Source organism: Cupressus sempervirens, chromosome 8, assembly GCF_028749045.1.
Source record: "Cupressus sempervirens isolate cs-2001-9-10 chromosome 8, ASM2874904v1, whole genome shotgun sequence".
NCBI classification, from domain to species: domain Eukaryota; kingdom Viridiplantae; phylum Streptophyta; class Pinopsida; order Cupressales; family Cupressaceae; genus Cupressus; species Cupressus sempervirens.
In genome coordinates, this window is record NC_143125.1 from 34,924,539 (window position 1) to 34,934,826 (window position 10,288).

General features: G+C 34.0%; 1 protein-coding gene across 3 annotated transcripts in view; it reads left to right on the top strand.

The window, feature by feature from the left end:
• Positions 1-9,075, top strand: part of LOC149541455 (Protein kinase superfamily protein) — a 144,622-nt gene extending 135,547 nt beyond the window's left edge. For all 3 annotated transcript variants that reach the window (XM_089796712.1, XM_089796713.1, XM_089796714.1), the window contains exons 12-15: positions 113-293; positions 8,191-8,441; positions 8,592-8,654; positions 8,763-9,075. In XM_089796712.1, coding sequence (XP_089652838.1) covers positions 113-293; positions 8,191-8,441; positions 8,592-8,654; positions 8,763-8,878 — 611 coding nt within the window. In that variant the 3' untranslated portion in view covers positions 8,879-9,075. The remainder of the gene's footprint in view (positions 1-112; positions 294-8,190; positions 8,442-8,591; positions 8,655-8,762) is intronic.
• Positions 9,076-10,288: the final 1,213 nt, after the last annotated feature.

The window sequence follows — 10,288 nt, forward strand, 5'->3', positions numbered from 1 at the left end:
GTCAAATGAAATGTTTAACGCATTTATTATCCATTTTACTTTTGAATTTGTAAGAATGTTTAGATGTCTTGCTGGATTTTAATGGCTTTTGTGTGTGAATGGGAATTCCCAGTTCTTTTAGATCATGGCATTTACAGGGAGTTGGATGAAAGCTTCAGAATGGACTTTTGCCGCTTGTGGAAAGCTCTGATCCTTTTAGACCCACATGAAATGAAACAAATGGGAGAGCGCATTGGTGCTGGAAAATATTACCGATATTTACCTGTAATTTTTACAGGCCGCACAATTGACAGGTATATTTTTTAAATTAGGAAAATGCCCTGAACGCACTCATGAAATTTAAAGATTTAATACTTTGTTTTAATTGTGTTTGATAATTGTTTTAGCAGATCTCAAAATTATAAATGTTGAAAGTAATTTGCAAAACCTTGCTACTGAATGCAAGTACAAGAGACAATCTATTTGGAACTGACTTGCTTTCTTGTAACGTATCTTTACTGTTGCATCAATAATTAGCATTCATTAAGTCGATCATTTTTTTTAAAGACTGATTTTCTCAGGGAAGATGTCTATAGAGAAGTGAGCATAAGCTCTGTCCCAGAGACGTGATAGAGAACTTCTTTCTTCTAAATATATCCTTTCCCATTGTAAGTGCTGGCAATCTCTCTTAGATTTGCTGGCCTGCTTGATATCAAATGATGGACTTCCTCATAACCTGTTCATTGGTTAAGATGACTACTGATTTATTGCATCTTAGAATGCGAGATCTTGATTCTTGCTAACCTACTACCTTAATGTGTTAACTCGTGAGAATGTATAGTCTATGTGAGTTTTTTCAAAGAATTTTTACTGAGTAGTAAGAGAATATTGCCAACTATTTTCAATCATCTGGCTTGTTGGATAGCTTGTGGCTTATGCTTGTTTTTCCTTTCAACAACCTCTAAATATAAGAAAACCTTATTCTAAGCTTTACCTCAATCAGGTTAATGAACTAACGAGCTTTGTCTTGGAACCCTACCTAACATAATTAATGATTTTAGTCACTGAAAAGACAAAACTTAACAGTCCTACCATAAAGTTCATGCTTCAGACTTAAACTTTTGGATGAGTTGAAATCTGTTTCACTAAAATACCTATAAGTGATATTTAATGCAATTCAACTTAGATATTTCATGATGGCTGGATTTCTCATATATATATATATATATATTTCGGCAATTGAAGACTAAACAATTCATGTATTGGTTGGTTAGGAGAGTCAATACTATGCATTTGACACAGGTTCAATTTGACTAGATGTTATCTTGAGTTGATAAGTATAATAATATCATGCCATAAATGATAAAATCATAGTGTTAACAGTTAAGTGATGTTGTGAATGATATCTTTGTGATGTCTTCATTTTCTGTTTCACGAGTTGGAAACTACTACTAGTTTATGCGCTGAGGTTATCTTCCATGATGTTTAAATTGTGGTGCTCAATATCATGGTTGAGTGAAAAGCTAGTCTAGGTGAACAAGATCCCTCCCACCCTCCAAGCAGAAATTTATTGTTCAATGACTACGATTACTTAAGCACATATCAAGATTTTCAATGTTACGTTCTATTCTTTGTTCGCGCTTTGTCCATTAAGTATATATATTTTTGTTTGATTCTCCACTTGATACTATACTCTAATTTTATTAGAGTATATATATTTTAGAATTTTTATTAGATCATGTGCATTTGAATATTTTTCTGCATCAACATGCGATGGAAAGAAATTTCTGTCTTGATACTATACTCTAATTTGGATGATATGCCTGTAATTTATTTGCTAATTGATTGATTTTCTCTAATGTTCTTTGGGGTTGTAGTATTATAATTAATGTCATATCATAATGAATAATAAGTTGTTTGCATTAACTCTGTCCCCTGTCCCCAAGGTGTCTTGCTAATAGGTGCTTCCCTTCCCTAACCATGCCTCCCTCATAAGTATTTTACTCATCACAAATGACTGTTAGGAAGCTCGTAGTGGGGTCCTCGACTCGATAAGTCTAAGTCCAAGAGTGAAAATCATCCCCCTGACTTTACTTAGAGATCAGCCCTTTACCCTCTTACCTAGTCTTCCTCACCCCAACTATGATGAGGTGTATAAATAATTCATCATTAGATTTGATTTGTGATTAAGAAACTAAAAATATGACTGTCTTATCTAATCATTCCTATAACTATTGGGTAATTGATTAATAAGTTTATTCAAGTAGTGTATTAAATTTGAGATTGAGTACCCATATATCCATTGCTGGTTACTTTATTAATCCTTTCTTAATCATCATGTTCAATACTGAGTGCCTGTCCTTATATTCTTTATTCCTTGGGGTGACGAATTTTCTATTCTTAGATGCTGGTCCATATTCCTTGTTTCATCTTTACCCTTCAGGATGGCAAGATCATGCTCTGATACACTGTAATGGCCCCTTATGGGATCTCTTAAGGATTGTGTGACTTTATACATAGATTTCAATTGCAAGAGAATTCTTTCTAGTTCAGTCTTTACTTATCAGACAGAATATGGTGTTGATACTTTGCAAGAATTATGTGGTTGATGGCCCTTGTGTAAAAACGATCATCTTTGACCCAATCAATAGTCTTTAACTTTTAACTGGTATATATAATCGCACAATCTGAATTGCACTAGTACTATGAATCTTTTATCATGTATTATTCAAAGATTATATCAATACAATAGAGTAAAGTCTATCTGATATATAATATAAGACCCTAATTGGCTTAATAATCCCATTGTTTCAGATATAGATTATGGCAATGATATAATAGTGCTGGTCCCCAATAGCTCTTTAGAAGTGTGCAATGGTGCTGTGGGTTTGGTCTGATCAGACGTCCCATTTCAAGGTGACTGTTTTTCTGATACTGATTATAATGGCGATGTTTCTTGGTGCTTTTCTTGATTGACAGTTTTTAACATATGTAGCCGACTATGTTAAGAAGGCTACTGTTGAACTCAAACCACCGAAGTGTGAATGAAATAAGAAATAGAAAGTGTTCAATGATGATCTTGATAAAAGGGTTCTGAATCCCTTCTTATATCTGCTCTCTTGGTTTGGAAGATCAAGACTCCTGGCATATGTAGTCATCAATTATTGTAGTTGTTGCATTTACGTGTTTCTTCTTACCCAATTTTGGGAAATGATGACTCATGTGATATGCCTTTATTTAATTGCATCCTTTCAGTTTTCAAGTACTAACTATTAACCAACAGTTTTGTGCTGGTATCATTATATTAATCTGTATTGCTAACATTGACTCCATATATCTGATGTGATATAGTCCCAACGATTATATTGCTCATGGAAGATTCTGTCGATGTTGCAACCAAGTGATGGGATGGTGGTATATCATCTGACCTTGGTCAACTTCCCTAGTCTAAGGCCCTTGTTGCTCCCTTTTTCTATTTGCATAGTGTTCAAATGTTTCCTCCTGTAATAACCCCTAATAGACTTAGTTTCCTATAATGCAATTATAAAGCTAGTTGTGGAGGAAAGTATCATTAACAATAGAGTTTACTTTTGATGGCCTTATAGAAATCCTTATCCTCTATAGGTTCTAGTCACTGTTTGATTTATTTCACTGCTTATATTTTCCTCCCTTTAATGATTTATACTCACACCAATTGGTTTATTCCCCCTTTATGACACATTTATTTTTCACCCTCGAATTGTTGCTTTACCTCAGTAACTAAGTGATCCCCTTTCAATTTATGCTTGGCTTATTTTAGTCCCTATATCTGAATTATCCTTTAGATATAAAATAAATATTTAATAGTAACTAAGGTGATACCCTCATCTTATTCTTCTTTCACCTTTATCCCTTTCTTTTAATTATCTGTTCCACTTACGTCTTTGTCACTGCCTTGTATGCCCTACACCTGATCCTCCTTAGGTTTTCAATTAAATCATATATTCCATAGGATCATTGTCTTTTAATTCTTCCCCATTTTTTTTGGCTGCAACAGTATTCAAAGTATTCTTGAATCAGTCAGGTACGTCTCAAGTCACTTTGCCTCCTTTTTTATCTTGTACATTTAATCAATATCTTTACATGTGATTTTCAACTCAATTAATCCACTTATTGTGACCGGCTTATTCAAAATGCCTTTTTCAGACTGTGTCCTCGATGCCAATAAAGTTGGGTACACTGTCCACGATCCAATGATTTTTCCCTAACTGTTTTTCCCCTTATAAAAAATGTTCTTTTCCTCAGAGACAAGATTATATGTGCTACCACCAACAATAATGACATTGCAAACCTTACCATTACATTTGCACCTAGTGCATAACACATTCTTCCATTGTTCGGGTTCATTCTCATCACTCAGCAAGGCTCTCCTGATAACTAGGACTTCTCCTCTTTCAGCATCTTCAGAATTTGATGATTTGACATCTTCATCTACATGTGTAGCTCGTGTATTGCCTTCTGACCTTCTATTGGTTCTCCCTTGATGTTGAAGACACTCATCAGCCCTATGACCTTTTTCTGCCATGAAAACATGTTCCACCAAAACATCCTCTTCCTGGAGCTTGCCCTCTTCCTCTTCCTCTTTCTCTCTGATTCCTGTTATTCTAATCTTGGGATCAATTGAAATTTTTTCCCCTCTGATTTTGACTGTTGCTTGCCTAATCATTCTTTTTCTGATCTTCATTTCAGCCTCCATAAGACTGTCCACTAGATCTGCCACCACAACCTCTTCTACCTTGCTTGCTTTCAAACTTTTTGTTCAATTTTTCTTCCAGCCTTAAGGTAAACTAGTATGGCTCTTCAATACTGGTCATTCTAACCAAACTCAACTCCTATTGAATACTTGGCCTCAACCCATTAAAGTAACAAACAATTTTCTCTTTGTCAGCTCTATATGATCTGTTCTGATGAGAATTCGATAGAATTCTTTCGTATACTCCTGAACATATCTTCCTGCTTGCTTCAACCCTTGTATTATCTTCAACAAATCAAGCTCATAATTGAGAGAAATGAATGGTCTCTTCAACTTCTCCACCATCCGATTCCATCTTGTGATTTTATCCTTTCCTTTTCTATTTTGCTCCAATTGAATCTCCTGTCACTAAATTTTTGCATGACCCTTTAGTTTGGCCTTCTCGAATTTGACTCTCTCAGGATCTTTGATGTCTTCATACTCCAAGTATTCTTCTAGATCATTAATCCAATCGATCAATTCCTCTGGGTTAAGATTTCCCGAAAATGTGGGGACTTAAATCTTAGGCCTCTTTCCAATCCTAGAAATGGCCCTCAAAAGCCTAGCCTCTTTTGGATTTACTTTTGGCACTTCTTGTTCTATATGCCATTTTTCTTCAAATTCCTACTCACTTTCATTTCTTTCCGCAATATTATTCCTCTACGAATCTCCTCTTGCAATGCCTCGACTTATCTTTGGAGGGCTCTAAAACCTTCTTCTGTCACACCTCTGACTCTTCTGCCACAGTTTCTTTGCGGAGGCATTTTCGTACTTATCACTCAAACACACAACTAGTCCTGGTGCAAATTGTCTCACGTTTGGCGATTTGCCTACACAGAAACTTTTTCTCTAATACCACTTGATGAAGAATACTCCCCTTATTAACACAAACATGCACACCGGAATAGAGAAATAACAACAATTTGCAAGAACATGCGCTTTTTAGTATCTCCAATAAAATTGAATTACAATATTCAGAAATAGAACATGCAAAACATGGACACTTTCCTTACAATATTTTGTAGGCCAAAGACACCATACCATGCCCAAAATTGTCCTAGAGAACCCTACGGGCCTTCTTTTAATAGGCAAAATTTCACCGCCCAAGAAGGTTCTAGAAATTTGAGCCCTAAACTTTGAGGCCGACCAACCCTAAGATTTTGTTATTCATATTTTATTACATTAGAGCTGGCCCCAACAACTTTCATAACTCAAAAGGAATTTCATTTTCTTTGATTTCAAGTAGCATAACTTCCAAAGGCTGGAGGGCATAACTCATTGCTAGTTGCTTTGATTGGCTATTATGACTCCATTTTAGAAATGCCACGATCTCTTTTACATGGCTTGTTTACCGCAAGCTCTAGTCAGCCGAGGTTTGACCCCTTTTCAAACCTCTAAAGCCTTCAAAACTAAGTTCAATATTTTTATACTTTGCTACCAATACTAAATTTTTTCAATAACTTCACAAATAGACTTGATCTTGGAATGAAACTATATCGGTAGACTGATATATCTAAAATGAACCTCCGGGGAAGAAATCGGAACATTCTAAGGTCAAACAAACAACTTACTAAAAATAGTAAGATTCCAAAAATAACAACTTTGTGCTGAGATAGCCCTTATTAAAAAAGGAAAAATTGAAATACTTTTGGGTGATACAAGATTGCCCTTACACCTAGGATGCTCCTGCATCATCCTTGATGCCCTAAATGCAAGTATAATGCTGCCCCATTGTGATCAGTGGAAGATTTTGCTCTTCCTCTGTGCTGGTTGCAAACCTATGGACTTGTATTTTTCTTCCTATCTCACAATTATCTTCTCAGCTCAATACCATGAAATAAGATATCTTTTACGGCTGCAAGGAAGAAATAAGACAAAAAAAATGTAAATGTTTTTTAGTTTTTTATGCTTTTCCTGTTGGCAAACTTGCCATGTTGCCCGAGTGAGTCAAGCGGCTTGAATTCGGCGAGGCAGCACGTGACTCGCAATTTGGCGAGTAATGGCAAGTCACATTCCTGACTTGTTGAAGTCCGAGTCAGTGTCATTTTTACTTGACAACCCTGACTTATTTCCAGACTTGCCAAGACTCTGTGAGTCGTGGCAACTCTAGGAACTCATTTTAATACCGAAGAAGGAAACATTACATTCTAGGAGATGTATAGAGACTTAAAAAACTTATTGGGAAGTCTTTTAATATTTCAAGCAGATGAGCTGGACAGAGTGACTTGTTTTCAATATGCAAGTAACAAAGGTGAACCTACGAGTCTTCAGATTATTGTGTCCAAACAATATATGGTTAACTAAATTTCCCATCTACGTGTAGTATCCAACATGCATCCAAAAACTAATGCATTCCCGATAGAGCTCAATTGTCAAGAGGGGCATGTTTGCTGATTTACAAATCTATATATTTATGAAATAAACAAATGATAAACTAAATTTTTATCCTTCCATGTTTTTAGATGTTCAATGAATGTGGAGCACTACCCTCTCTAGCAAAAACATATACATGTGTGTTATATGTACGTTTTCATGTACACATAGATGCACATTATGCATTCATATCAATCCTTGTCTCTGTGATCTATAACTTTTGACATTTTACAAATTTTGCACATGAGGTCATCAAAGTGTTGAAACTAAGCTCCATATATGTGCATGTGTATGTGCAAATTATCATCAGGGTCCTTAGTTGCTTTATCCAGAATATCCAAAAGATAAACTGAGGTCATGTACTGATCAGATGCTTAAGGAGTAGGCAAGGTGAGACATTTATAGCCATGATAAACCATATTGTGTTTTATATAAGCTTTCCTTACAATCTGTTGCATCCTTACAGAAATTCAATATAGAAGTTTCAGTGGACAGTACTCCTAATCATCTGACACTCATGCTTTGAAGATTTCCAATAGTGGAAAACATCTCACAACACCTTTTTAAATTTTAGTCAATACTATTTTCTTATGCTTTTTATATTGGACATAAAATTGGAGAATTAGTATTCCCTAATCATCTGAAACTCCTGCTTTGAAGATTTCCAATAGTGGAAAACGTCTCACAACACATTTTTGAATTTTAGTCAATACTATTTTCTTATGCTTTTTATATTGGACATGAAATTGGAGAATTACCTATATGCCATGCGAGTTTCTTACCTATCATGTTCTAGAGGACTGCTAAGATGGTGCATGCTACAGTGCATGGTATATGCCAAAGCTCAATATCTAATCTATAGAAGCTTGATGAATGAAGAATTTAATGAAGCCAATTAATAATATGGAGAGTATATTCAAGAAAATATTTAAATTCATTACAGGAACCACAATGATAAACAAAAGAACTTTGAAAATAAATATTGTTGTGATATTTAGTGTGATAATCAGGTGCAATGTTTCTCTCACTTTTAATTGGCAGATACTGATCACATTATTTGATTTCAGTAAATCTGGTCTAGGAGAAAGTATGCCAACTGAAGACAGAAAGCGTTTAAGTCAAGAATCAAGGAATTTCACAATGGGTGACATTTCCGAATTCATGGAAGGTTTGCCTCGTGATATGCTGACAGTACTTAGAACTGATGGACTGTTAAGATCTATAATTAATAAACTAGGTGCTTCACAACGTATCAGATTATTAGCTAATGCTAAGTATGCTGTGGCTGGTCTTACGCCGAAGTCAAAATTTGAATCAGGTAACGCCTTTTATAGCTGACAAATTAAAAGGTGAAGACACTATGAAAAGGGGTCTTTTCCTCTTGGGAGAATTGTCATATTTTCTCATGGAAGGGCTGGGTTTCTAATCTGTTTTTCATTAATGGAGCTTTTCCCCCCACCAAATGCAGGCCTTGGTCTGATGTCACGTGCTAAAGCTACAATAGATTTTGTTTATCTTATGATTTGTCTAGGTAAGTCTCTCAAATTTAATAGCTACCTGATTTTCTAGAATAAAATAGTTATTTTCCTATTTAGGTTACCAAGTGTAGTGAGCTTTTGCTGACATATTTTTATCCCAGAGATGCTGCAACTACATTACAAAATGGGGAGCGTCTATGAATCACTATTGAAGAAATTCAAATACTGGCTATCAAAGATTGCTGGTGTAATTCTAATTCCAAATATGATTTTGTAAAGATAATTATTTTTCATGCAATGACTACTGCAAATTTGATTTTGTAAAAGAAATTCAATCTTTTGCAATATGATAACATGAGAGATTTGACGCGGCAGACTTGTAATATGGTAATCGTTTTTATATGTATCTTCCAGTTTTTTGGAAAATGCTTTATAGACATCAATAAAATGTGTATTATTGATTTTTTTATTAAATTTGAATTACAGACATCAATTCTTTAAATTGAATATTAAATTGGGAATCACTGAAATCTGTTTGCTGCTCCTTGGCTTCCTGAAGCCTAGTTATTTTGTTAACAAATCTTTTATATCTTATAGGTCTATCACAATGGCTCCGTACTTAAAATATAAAATGTTAAAATTATAATGCAGTTATCATGCTATTTCCTTTTGAATGCTAGAGATTATTTACTATAATAAGACAAGAGCTCTGTTTGAGCTCGAGTCCCTGCCTTTTGAAGAGTGTAATGCATACTTTGAAAGGAGAATTTTTTAAAAAGGGGAATGGATAAGAGATTATTGTCACCGCAAATAAATTAATAATTAACAAGTCCTTAAATTCATAATTTAATTGCTGAATAGTCTTAACTTTATATCTGAAATCTCACTAGTATGCATAATGTTTTCAAAATATTAAGTGAAAATAATTGCAGAAGTGTCATAAATAAAATTATTTAATATGTATTGACTTGAATATATGTTAGGATTGAAAACTTATGGTAAATAGTATATTATCTTTTTTTTAAGGAAATTCTTAAAATTAGTAATTTTTTTTCAAAATTTAATTAATTTTAATCAATATTAGATTTATCATATATTTTTTTCTAGATTGATTATAATTTTGAAATTTAAGTAAATGTTTTAGTTGGCTAAATACACATAAAATAAATCAATACAACTAAGTAACATAGGCATTGTAGATAATTGTAGAGTTGTACTTATTTCCATTTAGTCAAATGAATTTGAACATAACAATATTTTTATTTATTTTCAAATTCTTAACAAATATCTGCCTAAAAAATCATTGAGTTAGTAGTGTTGTCTTAGGCCGGAGTTTCAATAGTTCAATTTTTTTCTGAATTTATTTGTTCTATCGTGGCGTACCATTGAAACTCATAATTTCACCTAGTACAGATTGGTTCATCTAATTTTGTGTTTTCTAATTTATTTTTTCTATCGTGGTTTGCCATTGAAACTCATAATTTCCCCTTATATAGCATTGTGATAGTCTCGTTTTTTTGCGAAAATTGCACCCAAACCTAATTTTGACATCCTAGATCCATTTTTAGGATCAAAATCGAAATCAAAATTCATCTTGATTGTCAAAATTGTGATATAAATTTCCCTTTTTCTATGCACAATCGACTACCCTTTTTTAGGAAAATCTTTTGACTCTTTTGAGGCAATA